At 51.1% G+C, this 19,450-nt stretch overlaps 1 protein-coding gene and 2 pseudogenes across 1 annotated transcript; 2 read left to right on the top strand and 1 right to left on the bottom strand.

Moving 5' to 3' along the window:
- The first annotated feature begins 615 nt into the window (after nt 1-615).
- On the top strand, nt 616-3,731 carry LOC147987461 (berberine bridge enzyme-like Cyn d 4 pseudogene; annotated as a pseudogene).
- Nucleotides 3,732-9,044: 5,313 nt separating this feature from the next.
- LOC125529210 (mavicyanin) lies at nt 9,045-9,822 on the bottom strand. Its single transcript, XM_048693618.2, has one exon. It carries the CDS (start codon nt 9,719-9,721, stop codon nt 9,206-9,208), a length of 516 nt encoding a protein of 171 aa, XP_048549575.1. The 5' UTR covers nt 9,722-9,822; the 3' UTR covers nt 9,045-9,205.
- Nucleotides 9,823-11,904: 2,082 nt separating this feature from the next.
- On the top strand, nt 11,905-12,675 carry LOC147987460 (mavicyanin pseudogene; annotated as a pseudogene).
- Nucleotides 12,676-19,450: the final 6,775 nt, after the last annotated feature.

Below are 19,450 nucleotides of genomic sequence, written 5' to 3'. Positions count from 1 at the left end.
TGGCCGCGCGGCCGGCCTAGGCGCCACGCCGCCGCGTCGTACGCGCGGCCGGCCTCGCGCGCCGTCCCTTACGTGCCGAGGCCGAGCCGGAGATCGCCGGAGCGTATCTCCGCGTAGTAGCCGCCGTTGGGGCGCAGGCGGACGCCGCGGTAGCCGGACTCTCCTCGGCGGCGCGGCGGCATGGCGTGGCGCTGGGGCGGCGGAGGCACGTCGGTGGCGGGGCGCTGGAGCGGCGCGTGGCACAGAGAGAGTGAGAGAAGAGGAGAAGAGGAGGCGTGAAGAGGCGCGTGGCGCGCGCTGGACTTTATAGGCGCGCCGGAAGCGGCGCGCAAAATATGGCGCGCGAGCTGGCGCCTTTTCGCGCGCGCGCAAGCGTTTCCCGCGCGCGTGGTTTTCCTGCCGCCGCTGGAGCGCGGCAAAACGCTCGGCGCGCGCTAAAGGGTCTGTTTACCGCGCACGCGCCCCGTTTCGCGCGTCCGTTGGAGATGCTCTAAGGATGAGTATATGCGCGTTTATATGAGCGCTTGCGCGTTAAAAAAAAAGATAGTTCCCACTCATGACTTACTCGTACATAAACGCATCAACGATGTCCCTTGATGCAATACGTGCACGATCTCGTGTTTCACGTGGAACAGAGGGAGCAGTAATAATTGAGGTAGTACAACACTCTCGCTCAGAGGATTGATCGAGGAGCTCCAGATCATTCAACTTTACAATGCTGAGAGGCTTAGCACTCGTGTTTTCCGTGAGCTTCTTCTCTTGCCACCTGACGTCTGTTGCTTCCCTAGCTTCCCCTGATGGCCATGGCTTCCTCCAATGCCTAGCCGGCAAGATACCTAGCGAGCTGGTGTACACGCAGAGCTCCAGCAACTTCACCGACGTGCTGTTCTCCTCCATCAAGAACCCCAAGTTCTTCACCACCGCCACGGCGAGGCCGCCGCTCTGCATCGTGACGCCCGGCGACGCCTCCCACGTCCAGGCCGCCGTGGTGTGCGGCCGCAGGCAGGGCGTGCGCCTCCGTGTGCGCAGCGGCGGGCACGACTACGAGGGCCTGTCGTACCGCTCGACGCGGCCGTCCGAGGTGTTCGCGGTGGTCGACCTCGGCGCCAGCCTCCGGGCCGTGCGCGTCGACCGGCTCGAGTCCACGGCCTGGGTCGACTCCGGCGCCACCATCGGGGAGCTGTACTACGCCATCGCGAGGAACAACTCCCGGGTCGCGTTCCCGGCCGGCGAGTGCCCGACGGTCGGCGTGGGCGGCCACTTCAGCGGCGGGGGCATCGGAATGATGACACGCAAGCATGGCCTCGCCGTCGACAAGATCGTCGACGCCAGGCTGGTCAACGCCGACGGGGACCTCCTAGACAGGGCCGGCATGGGGGAGGACCTTTTCTGGGCCATCCGCGGCGGCGGCGGCGGGAGCTTCGGCATCGTGCTCTCGTGGAAAGTCCAGCTCGTGCAGGTCCCGCCGACGGTGACGGTGTTTAACATCGGAAGGACGGTCGACCAGGGCGCCCTGGAAATCCTCACCAGATGGCAGCACGTCGCGCCGTCGCTCCCCAGCGACCTCACCATAAGGGTGATCGTAAAGCAAGGGCAGCAGGCTCTGTTCCAGGCCGTTTACCTCGGCGCGTGCGGCGCGCTGGTGGCGACGATGGACAAGCAGTTCCCGAAGCTGGGCATGACGAGCGCCGACTGCCAGCAGATGACCTGGCTGCAGTCCGCGGCCACGCCCTTCCTCAGCTTCGCCAGCAATGGCACGCTGGAGGAAGTGCTCCTGGACAGGACCGTCTGGACGAGCGCCTTCACCAAGGCCAAGTCCGACTACGTCCTGCGCGCCATCCCAAAGGACGTGTGGAAGGACATCTTCTCCCGCTGGTTCGCCATGGACGGCGCGGGGGACATCATCCTGGAGCCCCACGGCGGGTTCATGGATAGCGTCCCTGCCGCCGCCACGCCATACCCGCACCGGAACGGCGTGCTGTACGTCATCCAGTACATCGCATCCTGGCAGCAGCAGGGTGACGGCGGCGCTGCGGCCAAGAGCTGGATCGACGGCTTATACGACTTCATGGGGCAGCACGTGTGCAAGAATCCGAGGCGGGCGTACGTGAACTTCCGCGACCTGGACATCGGCCAGAACGACGACGACGGCACCTTCGAGAGCGGAAAGGTCTGGGGCGAGCGGTACTTCGTGGGCAACTACCGAAGGCTAGCGGCGGTGAAGGCCGCCGTAGATCCGACGAACTACTTCAGAAACCAGCAGAGCATCCCGCCGCTGATGGAGACGACGACGACGCAAGTGATCTAGCAGAGCTGCATGCATGTGCGAGAGGTATCAGACGAATTAACAGTACGATCTTGATGTGTCTACTACAAGTCGAGATCAGTTTGCTTTCATGAATGAGTTAATTACATAAAACCATCATATTTTGGGCTTCTTCTGCAGAAAACCATCTGGTCTCTAATCATTTGCAAAAATCACCGCATATTCACTAAACTTTTTGTAAAAAGCACTGATCAAATGATTTACCCCGTTTAATCACTTTTTGGCAAGTGAGACCGGAATGTAAGAAGCTGATTTGGCAACATATTAAAACACACACACCTACATCTAAAAGAAAAACGCAATAAGGCCCTCCCCTTGTGGATAACCTTGAGCAGTCCAAATACCCCAAAGCCCTTGACCGCCGGCGCGCTGCTGTCCGGTCGGCGCCGCTCCTCCACTGTCAGACACACCCCTCCTATCGTCGGAGACCATTGTCAGCGCCGCCGCGCCCGTCTTCTTACTCGCGGCGACAAAGAAGTGGCGGGAGGAGCGCCTCCATACTCGCGGCCGCGGGGCCGTTCTCCGCCGCGCGCTCGCTCCACCAGCCATGCCATTTGCCGGAAGCAGCGCAAGTGCGGCTTCTGCTCGGGGCCTTGAAAGCCGGCGGCGCGCCCAGGCCCTGCCGTGGCCGCGCCTCGGCCATCTCTCGAGGACGCCTAGGCCGTTCGACGCCCAGGAGCGTGCTGCCGGCTCCAGGGGAGCAAAGAGGTGCGCCACAACCCTGTCGCCTCCTCTTCGTGGATCCAGGAGCTCACCACCGCCCAGACCGAGCTCCGATGGCCGCCACACCCTGGATCGACGATGTGGCGTGCGCTAGATGACCAGGTGGCGCGGCTCGAGAGCGTGCGAAGGCTCACGGCGACAGTGTGCTGCTGGCCCTCACGCTCGCAAAGACGGTCGGCGCTTGCGGGGACATCTCCTGCGCTGTCACGCGTCTCGCCGGCCGGTGTGTCCCCCCTGTTGCTGCACGCGAGGAAGGAGATGCCCTCCGTGGGGGAGGGGGAGGGGCTTGATTGCTTTCTCTTTTAAGATCCAGTGAGGTATACGTCAATTGGTTGCCAAATCAGCTCCTTACATTCCGGCCCCACTTGTTAGAAAGTGGTTAAACGGGCTAAATCACCTGATTAGTGTTTTTTTGCAAAAAAATTACTAAATGCGCGGTGAGTTTTGCAAATGATTAAGGACCAGGTGGTTTTCTGCAGATGAAGCCCGAAATGTGCTGGTTTTATGCAATTAACTCTTCATGAACAGACAAAACAGAATGTGTTAGGTACTTCGATCTTGATGTGCGTACTACAAGTCGAGATCAGTTTGCTTTCATGAATAGACAAAACAGAATGTGTTAGGTACTTCGATCCTGATGTGCCTACTACAAGTCGAGATCATTGTATTTTGGCTGGTTATCCATCGTGATCGTCGGTACTTCTTGGTTGAAATTTTGGTTGGATTGCGATGATTGTGGCCAGGATGTGCATGCCTATTGAGATGGTAAAGATAAGGCCAGTAGTGGCGCGTTGGGTGCCACGGGCAAAAAGCTAGCTAGCTAGCCTGGGTGTATCGGCTGATCGATGGTACTGGTGAATACGAGTTGTTACGTTCTTGGTTGAAATTTGGTTGATCGTGATGCTTGTGGCCAGGATGTGCATGCCTATTGAGATGGTAACGATAAGGCCAGTCGTGGTGCGTTCTGTGCCACGGGCATTAGTCATAAACTAGGAAAACGTCGCCACGGTTTCATCCCAAACCAAACACGAAGACCCCTAACAAAAACCTAAGACAATTATTTTCACACTGGTGTAAGCCAAGTACGGACCTGAGATCAAACTCGCCACCATCCAGGGCTTTGTGTCGGCGCAGTCTTCTCCGGTGTCCTAGCCCGGACAGGCCGCCATAGAAGCACACCGCACAATAGCTATACGTAAGTTGACTCAATTTACAATCTGTGTAACTCAATTTTGTAGAAGGAAGAACGGTTGGAGGAGGAAGAAAGGTGGAGGTAGAAGAAAGAAGATCGGTCGTTGGATCTTTAAAATGTTGGCGTAAACAATCAGAACTCATGTTCGTCGCATCATCCGACGTCTACTATATAGGGAGCATGGTCAGCGTCTCGGCCTTGATCACCGGACGTGGCAGCGAACGACAAGGCGGTCGTTGTCAATCGTCTTTCCGGCAAAGTACTAGAAGTACAGGAACTCGTGCTCGTGGTTGTGATGGTCGAGCGTGCGCTTTGTGGATCTCACCTCCTTTTGGTTCCCGATCTCGAAGGGCAACTTGGCGTGGTCACCGGTTCGTCGGACCTCCCATGTCCAAGGAAGACGGACATGCCGCGTCCAAGGAATATAAGGGTGATACAAGTTGGTAATTTGCTTGTGAGTTCTAATCATCATTGGTTCTTCATTGCAATAGTATACGTGTTTCCAATGTTTTGCTTGTATCGATATTGGCTTGCTTGTGAATCGACAGACAGACATAGATTATGAAACACAAGTATATATTCTTCATTGCAAGAGTATACGTGAAACGAAAAGGAACGTAAGGGCAATACACATTGGTAATTTGCCCCTGACATTAGGTTTATTCAACAATCAAAACTCATGTTCCGTCGCATGATCTGACGTCTACTGGATAGGGAGCACGGTCGGCGTCTCGGCCTTGATCATGCGGACGTGGCAGCGGACGACAAGTGGGTCATCGTCAAGTCCTTCTTTCCTTGACAAATCGATTGTGATCCAACAAATCCATCGATCGCGCTCTTGCGCGGCCTTCGGGAATATCCAAGACCTTAACATTTTGAAGCTGGCACCCTAAAGTTTTCGTTTTCTTACAAATTTTGACAAGTCGGGAAAATTTTCACTAAAAATTTCGGCAGCATAAGACGTTGTGAAGAATCAGATCTCTTGTTGTATTTCGTATTTCACATGCCATTGCCACAAAAAAAGATTACTCCACAGCCGGACAGCCCGCCTGCTCGAATTCTTCATTCATTTTACTTGACCACGAACTTGGCAGATCTCATGACAACATCATGCTAGCACACTATCATCGTAGTATTACTGTTATCATCTACATTTCTCATATGTTTGTGTAATTGCTAGAAATATGTGCATACATATTGTGACCTTATGATTTTCTCTTGTACACATGAGCTCTAATCCTCATTGGTTGTTGTTAAATCGACGAACAATCTAGATTACACAGCTATATAGGTTCTTCGTTGCAAGACTAATACAGTATACGTAGAAACAAAAAGGAACGTAAAGGCGATACATGGTGTCAACTTTTCCTAATTTGCACATGACTTTTGGTTTGTACATTACTCAGAATTAATCTTGATCCGTCCATTAAGAAGGTGGGGTAGTGGCACTTGGCGGCTCCTCGGTAGGCGGTAGGGAGCAAGACGAGACAAAGACGACGGCTGAATTCCGCTTCGAGGTCATCGGCCTCACGGGGCCCGGCAAAGCGGAGCGCTTGAGGCACACGTTCAATTATGACAAACCCACACACGGGTCGCGCTGCCTGGTGCACACGAGCAACCCGCTGGTCGAACAGATGGACAACGATGATGACTGCCTGGTCATCCGCGGCCACATCCGAGTGATCGAGACTACTACCGCAAGGTTGCACCCTACCATGGGGCCGCCGACCGCCATCGCCGTCCCATCTTCCGGCGGGGTGAAACACCATCTCAAGGTGCCCGTTAAATGGTTAAGAATCCTTGATCGACTTCTATAAAGCACTGGTCAAATTGCAGTTATGAATTTGGCACATCTGATGACAAAAATCATGCTAGCATCCTAGCACACTATCATATCGTTATTATTTTCATTTGGATTTGTAATACTTCTTCCGTTCATTTTTGTAAGTCGTTTCAGACAATTCAAAATAGGCTGTTTTGCACATTGTTTGAAATGCCTTCAAGATCTTTAAAAGTGAACAGAGGGAGTAGTATGTTATTACAGAATTGCTAGGAATACCCCGACATATATATTGTGACATTTTGATTTTCTCCAAGAAATAGAGGAAACTCCTATACATATTGGTTGTTACCGGGCAGCTGCATGTGAGATTAAGCACAGCCAAAATAAGAGTCTTCACGTTCACGAAAAAGAACGTAGGAGTACTAATTTGCAACTGAGTTTTAGTTTATTCATCGATCAAAACTACTCCCTCCGTTCTTAAAAGAGTGTACTTCCAACTTTGTTGGAGGGTCAAACTATATCAAAGTTTGACCGAGTTTGTGCAAAAATATATCAATACTTGTGAAATCAAAAAGGTATATGACGAAAATATAGTTTATCATGAATCTAATGCTACTAATTTGATGGCATAAATGTTGGTCTATTATTGTATAAATACGGTCAAACATAAAAAATTTGACTTTCCAACTAAGTTGAAAGTATACTTTTTTAAGAATGGAGGGAGTACGCATCTTGATCCGTCCCATCAGAAGGTGGGATGGTGACGGTCGGTGGATCCTCGGTATTGACCAAGTTAGCCTTCGGAGCCTTGATCACGCGGAGGTGGCATCGTATGATGAGGCGGTCGCCGTCGATTATTGCATCCTCCGGAGAGTACGTGAAGTAGGGGACCTCGTGCTCGGGCTGGTCATGGTGGAACTTGTGCTCCGCCTTGGCAAAATACTCCAAGATAATGTGCTGGTCGACCTCGAAACTGAATTTGACGGTAGTCGTCAGCTCGTCGGACCTCCCGTGGCAGAGGCAGATGGTCATGTGGTACTTGCTGTCATCACAGTGCCCGTTGGGGTACACCTTGATGTACACCTTCGTGATAGTCAAAGAAATTATCGAGTGGCTGCGCGCGTCCTACGTGAGGATTGAAGGGCCGTCAAGTTGTTCGGATCTGAAGCAAACGGCCGACCAGTAGGAAATTAGTTTTCTCGTAATCTTAATATCAACATTAATCAAGGAAATTATATTACTATCAAACTAGACGTGCAGGTACACGATTACTGGTATTACTAATCAACCAAAACGCACATTCCCTGACTTAATCATAGTACATGTCGCTCTATACTAGAGTGGGAACCACTGTATGGTAAGGTGGCGAACCGGGTCAGCCCTTGGCGCGGGCGGTTCATGTCCTCGGTTGCTAGGCTCATCCTAACGAATACTAGTCTCTCCATGCTCCCCATGTTTACCATGGGCATGTTCCTTCTAGCGGACGACGTCCATGCCAAGCTTGACACCCCCCGATCCAAGTTTTTTTTGGAAGGAACTGGATCCAAAAAGAAATACCACTTAGTAAAGTGGGCTGCGATTTGTAGGCCTAAGAAATATGGCGGCCTTGGGATTATAAACTCTAAGCTCATGAACGTAGCTCTTCTCGCAAAGTGGCTTTGGAAACTTGCCCAAAATGAGCAGGGGCTTTGGGCGGATATCCTTCGAGAAAAATACTTCCCCGACGAGAATTTCCTCACCTCCATGCCAAAGGGTCGGCATTCTGGAATGGGATCCAGGCTGTCAAACCGGCCTTCGCGGTCGGAGCTAAGCTCTGCATTAATGATGGCAGATCTACTCGCTTTTGGCTTGACCACCGGTTCGGTCAGGAGCCGTTGTGGCGTAGTCACACCTCCTTATACCAACTTGCCACATAGATATCCTCGTTGCTGATGCGCTCAGAACCACCCCGCCAGCCATAACTTTCAAAATGCCTCTCTCTGATGCCGAACGAGCTGGTTGGGACGAGCTATGTGGTGCCCTTGCGGTAGTGCCGTTGCGCCCCGGGGCTGATTCGGTCTCTTGGTCCCTCACGAGCTCGCGGGAATTCTCGATGAAGTCACTGTACAATAAGCTGACGGCGGGGCCGGCACTGGACATAGCAAGAGGGCTATGGAAAGTGACCACCCCCTCAAAATTAAAGTTTTTTTTGACAAATGTTCCGCGACCGACTCCCGTCCTCTAACAATATAGCAAAACGGAACGGGCCGTCCAATGGCGATTGTGTGATGTGTGGTGCACATGAGGATGCAAACCATATCTTCTTCAATTGCCATCTTCCTTGGTCGCGTGAGATCCGATGAGACAGAGACGATGGCCGAATTCCACTTCGAGGTCATCGGCCTCGCGGGGGCTGGTGAAGCGGAGCACCTGAGGCACACGTTCGACCAAGATAACCCCACGCATGGGTCCCCGTTCCTGCTGAAGACGAGCGACCTCACACTAGTTGAACAGATTGACAGCAACAACGATCGCCTCATCATCCGTTGCCACCTCCGAGTGATCAATACGACCACCGCAAGGTTGCCCCCTACCACGGAGCCGCCGGCTGCCATCGCAGTCCCACCTTCCAATAGGTTGAAGTACCATCTCATATTCCAACATATAATTATTGGACCATACACATATATAGTTACTGGTAATAACTACTTGACTATACATAAAATACACATGTGTGTGGGGCTGTGCAAATGAATTCAAGCAATGAGAAGCAAGATGGCGAGGCTAAACCCCATGGTCTGCAGAGAGGTGACAGATATGGGCACATGCAGGGAAGTGTTGGTTGCACTTGGGCCATTGTCCGGGGCAGGCGACGACTAGGAGTAGTTAGGCATGACATCAATCATGACCTTCATGCCACACACGCAATGGCGAGGGAAGTTACATATGAAATAACGGGTGATGTGATATTGAGGGGTATGACATGATTCCAGAGCTGAGGGTGGCTTCTTAAGGTTGGCGAACATGTTTCGGGACAAATATTGTATAATACAAAAAGAATTTTTATTACTCATCCTCTAAAATGAATATGCAAAACGTGAAGCCTGAATACATACAACGTACGATATAATTACTTGACTATACATGTACACCACATATGCTTGATAGTAACAGTGACTTCTATGGTTTTTTAAGGACGCACTCAAGCCATCAGACCGGCAACGGCAAGCAAGACGGCGAGGCCAAACCCTGTGGCCTCAATAGAGGTGGCGGCTGAGACAGGCACCGGTGGGGGTGCGTTGCTTGCACTAGGGCCGCTGGCCGGGGCCGGCGAGGAAGAGGACGAGCTTGGCACGACATCGATCTTGACCTTCATTCCCCCGGCGCAGTGGCCCGGGAAGCCGCAGAGGAAGTAGCGGGTGCCGGTGGCAGTGAGGGAGACAACATCATTCCCGGAGTTGAGGGTGGCGATGGGGCTGGCGGTGCTGCAGGAGTCGTAGTCGGCCTTGCTGACCTCGAGGACATCGTGTGCCTGAGGAGAGTATTTGAAGATGATTTGGTCGCTGGGGTGAAAGTTCCTGGAAGACGCCCAGGTGCCGTAGTTGGTGCTGAGGTCCCATTGACCACTTGGCTCGCCGACGTTGTAGATTGCCGCCGATGCGGTGCTCAGGATGGCCATCGCGGACACGGCGAGGAGAATGGTTCTCATGGCAGCCATTGTGGTAGAAACTGAAAGATGAGCTAGCAGAGGAGATTGTAAGCCAGGTGCTGTGTTGATCCTTTGAGCGGAGATTGTGTTTTGCTTCTCTAGGTGTCTGTGTCGGGTCCTATATATACAATACAGGCTATGCCCAGGTGGGTTGAAGAAACGTGTGCGGTAGGTGGAAGGCTGGAAGCGTAGAATAGACTACAGATATCTGAATTTTGGACTTTGAATGTTTACGTGGGAACACAAGCAAGCTACGCAGCATGCAGCTACTACTTGGTCATCATAGTCAAACACGTATAGATATATAATACTGTAGATAATAGATCGACGGAAGTTCTGAAGACCGGGCCACGCTGCTGGCCTACTGACTGCTTCACGCGTTGCTTTCCTTTTCTTCAGTATCGACGCGGTCTACGCGATGTTGACTATCACAATCCACGTCCCTGCTCACGTACATCAAGGGTTCGTCGATCAGCATTCAACTCAAACTTCTCTTCTCTCGAAAAAGGAAAACTTTTAACTTCCTTTATTAAATATATCATCTTTACTGCATGAATTTTGCGTTACAACTAACTATATTGCAGCCTTTAGTGATTTATTTTGCACCTTTCAAGTTTCAACGACAAAAGAAGTCACAACCTCCAAATTAAAAGGCAAACGATGAACAAAATTACAATATTCTAATCAAAAAGTAAAGCTTTCATAACATATACAGTAAAGTTAACACGCTTCAAATTACATCCACAAAAAGAAAAGCAAGTTTACAATCGGTAAAATGGAGCTTTCAGCTTGCAAGTTGAGCCGTACAATTGACCCACAGTGCATCATCCTGGATTGCGACATAACATCATCAAGTGAAAAAATATTGTGTGATGTATTATTACACTGAATTAAAGTTTATAAATATCCGCTATGTCTTGCCGGGAATATCTCTCCTCACACGCAAATTTGTAATTAAAATTTCATCACTTTGTGGCGCTTTGAGTAATTCATTCATATGGGGATCCTCTCCTTCGGTGATTGTTCACGGAATACCTAGACATATCATGGTGATGAGGAGTACATTTCATACTAGTGTTGGATAGATTTCTCCGGTCTAATTTCCAGCTTTCATACCACATACAATTATCACAATCAAGAATTAAAGCGTTCATGCCACATTCAATTATCACATTTAAAACTGGTAGAATGGAGCTTTCAGCCTGCAACCAAGTAAATTTATCTAGAATGAAAGGCCATATTTATCTTGGCGGCAACGGTAGAAATTTGTTTTGGATCTCAGGATCTATATCCTCCATGTAACCTATTCCTGAAAAATTCTAAAATAAGTTTTGAAGTGGCAAAAAAATCCGAAAACAATTTCACACGCATGCATTGATGTGTTTGATGCATGTGTAAAATTACATTATGAGATACTTTAACATGTCATTAAAAAGGCAAACACATGTATTTGAAAATACTTGTTTTACTAGAATCAGTCCACAATATATATTTCTTATGAAACATGAGCAACTATTATTGACCACAGATATTATTATAGTTGACGACGATCACTGTGCTTTTCTTGGACAGATTGTACACTGGTGTGTGGTCCTTTGTGTCCGCGATCCAAATCGAGGCACACAACAGGCCTCCGGCGGCACGTTTGTACCGTGCACCTATGCAGAGTGTTCGGCTGCACAGGGGCTCCAAATCAATAGGGCCTCTAATTTTCTATGTAATAGAGTAGTGATAATGACTAATTTAGATCTTATTAATTTAGGTTAACATTATAGTGAACAAATGTAACATTTGTACTTGATATTAAATTAGTACATATAATTAAATCATTCCGAATAAAATATGATTTATAAAAATAATGCTTTGGACACTTGGATCTAGATATATGGATCGTGATAGTCTACGTCATGTCTTCTAGACGGAGTCAATACTGAAGAAAAAGGAAAGGAACGCGTGAAAAGGTCAGCAGGCCAACAACACAGTCCATCTTCACATCCTCAGTCTATGATGACCAAGTACGTACCAGCTGCATGCGTAGCTTGCTTGTGTTCCCATCTACACAACATTCAAAGTCCAAAATCAAGCAGGTACACACACTCGACGCTTCCACCAACCTCACACGTTTCTCCAACCCACCCGGGCATAGCCTGTACAGTATAAATAGGACCCGACACGGCCGCCTAGGAAGCAAACGCATTCTCCGGTCAAGGATCAATACAACACCTCCCTTATAATCTCCTCTGCAAGCTCTGCTTCCATTTCCAACCGCAATGGCTGCAAGGAGAACCATTCTTCTCGCCATGGCTGCCATGGTCATCCTGAGCACGGCGTCTGCGGCAATCTACAATGTGGGCGAGCCGGGCGGCGCATGGGACCTCAGCACCAACTACGGCACTTGGGCGTCCTCTAGAAACTTCCAAACCGGCGACCAGATCGTCTTCAAGTACTCCACCCAGGCACACGACGTCCTCGAGGTCAGCAAGGCCGACTATGACTCATGTAGCACCGCCAGCCCCGTCACCACCTTCAACTCCGGGAATGATGTTGTTACCCTCGCCGCCACCGGCACCCGCTACTTCATCTGCGGTTTCCCTAGTCATTGTGCGGGCGGCATGAAGGTTAAGATTGATGTCATGCCAGGCTCCTCCTCTACATCACCCGCCCCGGCCAGCGGCCCAAGTGCAACCAACGCGCCCCCGCCGACACCTGTCTCCACTGCCACCAATGTGGAGGCCACCGGGTTTGGCCTCGCCGTTTTGCTTGCCGTTGTTGGCCTCATGGCTTGAGTGCATCTCCACATTCGCAGGCACATGTGTACTTTATGTTTAGCTAAGAAATTATTACTAGCAATTATCTGTGTGTATAGCCGAGTAGTTATGTGTATGTTGGACGTATTTGGGCTTTGCGTTTTACTGATTCATTTGGGAGGATTTGTTCATAAGGATTATTTTGGTCTTATACAACATTTGTCCTGAAACACGTTCATTCTAAACCATAAGAGCCCAGACTTTCGTAACATAAACTTGTATTACAGAAAGATATACACATAGATTAGACATGCAATTAGTCTGCCCCGATTGTAAATGAATTGTCCCAAAGAACCAGCTGCCACAAATGGTGAAGAACAATTAGGATGGCCCCGCCCCGAACATACTTGAGCTATAAAAATATACATGCGGCATTGGGTGAAAGTGTTCCATCCTGACATAGATAGGTCATGACCCACGCGGCACGGCGCAGCATTTCACCTCCGGATCCGCCACCTCCATTGGAACCGGATGCTGCTCCTTTTCCTCCTCCTCGTCCTGCTACTCTAGCGAGTCCGGAGGCAGGCCAGCTACGATGCGGGCGGCATGCCTCGCCCCGATTTCCCCCTCAATCCGGAAGCGGCGCTCCGGCGTGAGCATAGCATAGGTCGTCTTCTTTTAGCGGGCCAGGGCGGACGACGAGGGAAGAGGGAGATGGACAAGGAGAGAAATGTGCTCCGACTGGAACAACAGAGAGGGCAGAAGATGTTGTGGCTAGAGTTGGGGACGTCGGCCGGCTCAAATAGCCGGACTTTGGCCTCGGGCGCCGAGCCAAAGTGGCGCCACACGGCGATCGCACCTCACCGGAGGAGAAGCCCGTTGAGCTGTTGGGTTTCACTGCGATTTCCGTGTCGAACCCGGTCGTCAGTCCGACATGACGGATGCGCCTGGATGTTTCAGGCCTATTTGAGGCACCCGTCTGGGTCTTTTTTTTACCACTAACTGACCGGACCATCCGCCCGGACGTATGAGAGGGCTTTAGAGTGTCCGGCTATAGATGTTCTTACCTAGCATAAAGATGCTATGGCATGTAACGACAAATAGTCCAAATAGACCAGAGACTTCTGTCCAACGTTGGTGCGCATGTCCCGTTTCCGTCTCCCGTGTACTTATCCTTTAAGAAAATTGGTACAACCCACTAATCAGATTTGCTTCTAATTTCAAAGCATGCTCAAATTTACCCCTCTACCATCAGTTGCACTTATAGAAATGCCCTTCCGTGCCGTTACCGTCCAGTCAAAGGCCTTTGACCGTTTTCTGGGCGTTTGCTTGACAATTTTGCCCCTTCTTACACGTGGGCCCTAAAAGAGAAAATAAAAACACTCTTTCTCTAGCTTACATGTGGGACTTAATAAATAAAATATAAAAAATAAAGGAAAAAACTCTCCCCTCCCTACCTCACCTGTCTCTCTCTCACCTCCGACGGAGCCAATGCCCCGTCCACGGCGTCGCCGGGGTGTGGCGCCGCACTCGCTCCGACTCCTTCCCTCCCCGTTGCAGTCCCCCATCCCCCGCCCTTCCTCTCCCCCTCCCCCGCCCCTCTTTTCTCTCAGCCGTGCGACGAAATCGTGCTCCATCGGAATCATGGCCGTCCACCCTGGTGCTGTTCGTCGTGCACGCGGCTAACAGGAACCCCACGACTCGTAACGTTGTCCATAGAATCCGCCTGTCCGTCCTCGACTACCACACCGAATGAATTGAAGTATAACGCCCCCAATCATTATGGTTGATATCATCTTCTCCCCCTCTGGTGATGCTTGATCGCGCCCCGATCTCCTCATCTCGCCGTCCCTGTGCTTTCTCTTGGCTGCTTCGTCGAGATCTGATGCTTCCAGAACCTGTGGACTCGATGCGGAGCCTTTCATTCCTGAGCCACCATGGCCACGTTGCCTTGCTCCGTCGTCCACCATGGACGAAGAGGTCATCGCTCTGGTGAATCCCAGGCCTCCTGGATCGCGCCTTCGTCAAATAAGTGAGCGTTTTCTCACGTTCTTGAGTCTGCTCCCCCTCTGTATTGTAGCTTGCCCATGCGTAACACCTTGCGCCGTTTCCACGGGACCTTGTCGCCGGCGAGCTTCCCGGCTGCTCTGCGAACTCCTAGTGCCCTTGTCGAGCACCTCGCGACCCCGCCTTGCTTCTGGACCATTCGCAGCTCCCCCTCGCGTGCTCCCTCATAGTCTCAAATCTCAAGCTGACCCCGGAGTGCCGGTGCTTGCCGGAGTTCAAACTCCGTCATGTACATGAAAGGTGGGCCCGAGCTTGTTACTTATATTAGGGATAAACCATTTTATTATAGTTCTTAACGACCCTATTAGAGCCGCTGACTAGTTGGCCCACCCCTGAAATAATTAAGTGAATAACATTTTATAAATTGATATTTTTTTCATTTCGGTCCCACGTGTAAGTGAGACAAGCAAAGAGAGGAAGAGAGAGAGAACTTATACTTTTTATTTTTCTGTGAGTGGGTCCCACACGTCAGTGACGTATGGAGGGAGGGATAGAAATGTCCAAAAAATGCCCCGTTGACGGTCAAAGGCCTTTGACTTAACGGTAACGACATGGAAGGGCATTTCTATAAGTGCAACTAACGGCAGAGGGGCAAATTTGAGCATGCTTCGAAATTAGGGGCAAATCTAAGTAGTGGGTTCAAGTTAGGGGTAGAAATGGAAATGTCCCTTTCATAAATGTAACGATGATGCGATGCATGATCCTCCATGGTTTTTTAAAATTGAAATCTTTTTATAAGTTGCCTAAAACTGTTTCTCTCTTTGTTGTTTTATTTATTCATCACCTAACATTACTCCCCATTTCTCTCCAGATTTATATGGTCAATGTACATGGTAAATGGCCAGTGTGTGGTGAGCTTGTATAATGAATTTCTATCTGGTAAATGCTGGTTACTGGGTAGGTATAATGTTGTCTTTGGTGGGTGTGTGGATTTTTGTTCCTTCCAGATTACTTGATATAGGCTACTTGGTAAATGTTTACTGAGTCATTTTTCGTTTAAGCTACATCTGTCATTTTTCGTTTACGTCAGCAGGTGAAACCACCGTTTATTATTACTTGTATCACGAGACTGGAGTTATCTCAAAACTACTTAAACTCCATCTCCTTTACCATAAAAAAATTACTTCATGTACGTTGAAGATTATTGAGCATCAAGACTTAAATAAACATCATGGTACAAGAAAAGCCGAGCAAATTGGAAAAATCAAACTTGGATGTTGGATCTCTGACTTTGGAAAAATATAAATATAGAAAAGTAATGAAATTCAGTTTTTTTTGTTTCTATGTATTTTAACATATTGATTAGTAGTTCCGGAAAAGGCTTTCGCCCTGCTTTATATATAAAGCAATGACCAACAGCAACCCGATACAAACACACCCCCACAACACACGCACACACCCAAGACAATATACAAGGCGCTGAGCGCAACAATACCACCCTAAGCACACAAGAGCAGCCGGGGTCCTCGACCGTGAACACGCCACCGCGAAGAGATGAAGCCGCATATGATGAACCGTGGGCTCCAAAGCGATGCCTTCAGGAAGGATACGACACCGGAGTGCCGCCACCGCCCGACCCGAGGGTCAGAGTTTCCCTGGAGCGACACGACGGGCAATGAGAGCCGCGACGACGCCTTCAAGAAGGGAACGAGCTTCGCCGCCACCGGACCGTCCGAAGATAGAACAGGTTTTCACCCCGGCCAACACTCACCACCATCGAACGCCACACCCCCGCAACCACGCCGCCCACACGGCCATGGTCACTGGGCAGCACCGAGCCACGAGCTCTGCCCCTGAGCATCGCGCATCCATCCCCAGGGCCGCCACCCTGGCATCCAAGACCTAGACACTGAAGGAAATATGCCCTAGAGGCAATAATAAAGTTATTATTTATTTCCTTATATCATGATAAATGTTTATTATTCATGCTAGAATTGTATTAACCAGAAACATAATACATGTGTGAATACATAGACAAACAGAGTGTCACTAGTATGCCTCTACTTGACTAGCTCGTTAATCAAAGATGGTTATGTTTCCTAACCATGGACAAAGAGTTGTCATTTGATTAACGGGATCACATCATTAGTTGAATGATCTGATTGACATGACCCATTCCATTAGCTTAGCACCCGATCGTTTAGTATGTTGCTATTGCTTTCTTCATGACTTATACATGTTCCTATGACTATGAGATTATGTAACTCCCGTGTGCCGGAGGAACACTTTGTGTGCTACCAAACGTCACAACGTAACTGGGTGATTATAAAGGTTCTCTACAGGTGTCTCCAAAGGTACATGTTGGGTTGACGTATTTCAAGATTAGGATTTGTCACTCCGATCGTCGGAGAGGTATCTCTGGGCCCTCTCGGTAATGCACATCACTTAAGCCTTGCAAGCAATGCAACTAATGAGTTAGTTGCGAGATGATGTATTATGGAACGAGTAAAGAGACTTGCCGGTAACGAGATTGAACTAGGTATTGGATACCGACGATCGAATCTCGGGCAAGTAACATACCGATGACAAAGGGAACAACGTATGTTGTTATGCGGTCTGACCCATAAAGATCTTCGTAGAATATGTAGGAGCCAATATGGGCATCCAGGTCCCGCTATTGGTTATTGACCGGAGACGTGTCTCTGTCATGTCTACATTGTTCTCGAACCCGTAGGGTCCGCACGCTTAAGGTTTCGATGATAGTTATATTATGAGTTTATATGTTTTGATGTACCGAAGGTTGTTCAGAGTCCCGAATGTGATCACGGACATGACGAGGAGTCTCGAAATGGTCGAGACATAAAGATTGATATATTGGAAGCCTATGTTTGGATATCGGAAGTGTTCCGGGTGAAATCGGGATTTTACCGGAGTACCGGGAGGTTACCGGAACCCCCCGGGAGCTATATGGGCCTTAGTGGGCCTTAGTGGAAAAGAGAAGGGGGCAACCCAAGATGGGCCGCGCGCCCCTCCCCTCCCTTGGTCCGAATAGGACAAGGAGAGGGGGCCGGCCCCCTCTCTCTTTTCCCCCCTCCGCGAATCCTATTCCAACTAGGATTGGGGGGGGAATCCTACTCTCAGAGGGAGTAGGACTCCTCCTGGCGCGCCTCTCCTAGGCCGGCCGCACCCCCCCCCCCTTGATCCTTTATATACGGAGGCAGGGGAACCCCAGAGACACACAAGTTGATCCACGTGATCTTATTCTTAGCCGTGTGCGGCGCCCCCTGCCACCATAGTCCTCAGTAATATTGTAGCGGTGCTTAGGCGAAGCCCTGCGACATTAGTACATCAAGATCGTCACCACGCCGTCGTGCTGACGGAACTCTTCCCCGCCACTTTGCTGGATCGGAGTCCGGGGATCGTCATCGAGCTGAACGTGTGCTAAAACTCGGAGGTGCCGTAGTTTCGGTGCTTGATCGGTCGGGCCGTGAAGATGTATGACTACATCAACCAAACGCTTCCGTTGTCGATCTACAAGGGTACGTAGATCACACTCTCCCCTCGTTGCTATGCATCACCATGATCTTGCGTGTGCGTAGGAAAATTTTGAAATTACTACGTTACCCAACAGACACCACCTCCCCCGTGTCCCACTGCTACCCCAACCAACCTAGGGGTCCCCCAACGCCGAGACCCAATAGGCCGGCCAAAGAAGCCTCCATCGACCCGTCCTGCGGCACCGGGCGCAAGACGAGCTTGGTCCTGCTGCCCGGTGCGAGACGAGCTCGGTCCTGCTGTCGGGCGTGAGACGAGAGCGGTCCTGCTGCCGGGCGTGAGACGAGCTCGTCCTTCTGCCGGGCGCGAGACGAGCTCCGTCCTGCAGCCCCGGGCGCGAGACGGGCGATGGACCGTAGCCGGGAAAGAACCACTCCTTCGACGAATATAGCGCGGGGCAATGAGAAGAGGCATCGAAGGCCAACCCAGGCCACCCACGGACCGCCGACGCCGGAGATGACCAGCCGCCGCCGTGACACGATCCATACCACGGCCATGAGCCACCACCACGCCGCGGCAGCCCATATCCCCGCCGAGACTCCGAGGGACAGCCCCAAACCGCCCACCGATGGCCATGGGCCAGATCCCAGCTGATTTGGCCGACAATCGCCGCCGCCCCCTCACGAAGACCACCGCCACCACCACCCGCATCGACCGCACGGGCGATGCCGCAGCCACCACCAGATCTACAGCCTCCGTGCCCGTACAGCTATGCCCCGCCACCAGCGCACCAGCCGGCACGCCTCACCACGCTAGAGGCCGGCCCAGCCTAGCCGGACACCGCCCCCAGCCCGCGCCGCCGCGGCCCGCAACCCTTGTCGTCGGGATCTGACGAGGAAGCCTCGAAGCAGCCAGCCACCTCGCCCGCCCCACGCCCAAGCCCGCGCCTCTAGAATCACGCAGTCGTCGCCGCTCCGCCGCACGACCGCGCCACCGGCACGCCGCCCGGGTCGCCGTCGCGCCGTCCCGCACGAACTCGCGCTCCTCACCGCGGCCCTGCGTCCCACGCCGTCGGAAGCCATGGGAGAAGGGGAAGAAGGCCCCGCCGCCACCCACGCCAGCCGGGCTTCGCCCGTCGGCGCACTCCGGTGGCGGCAGGTGGGAGGAAAGGTTGGGGGAGGGTCGTTGGCCGGCAGCGGCTAGGGTTTGCCCTGCCGCCCACGAGAGCAGCACGGGCGAGAGAGAGGAAAGTCTTACGCTAGTGTTGTACGAGAGAGAGGAAAGTCTTATTGATTAGTAGTGGAGGTCGTGCGTTGCACATGCACACTTACTGTAGTGTTGTACGGTTGGTCGGGCAAGGGAACCCGGTTGTATTTTAACATATTCTTATTCATTATCTAAACCATTTTTTTACAGTCTAGGATGATGCAAAGTGAGTCATTTGTTCCGCTGAATTTTCGCGGGCTGAATACACCATTTTACCAATTTC

The sequence above is a fragment of the Triticum urartu genome, chromosome 2A, assembly GCF_056163025.1.
Source record: "Triticum urartu cultivar PI428250 chromosome 2A, HENAU_Tu73, whole genome shotgun sequence".
Taxonomy (NCBI): domain Eukaryota; kingdom Viridiplantae; phylum Streptophyta; class Magnoliopsida; order Poales; family Poaceae; genus Triticum; species Triticum urartu.
The sequence above is the reverse complement of the archived record's forward strand: the minus strand, read 5'-3'. Positions and strand labels throughout refer to the sequence as shown.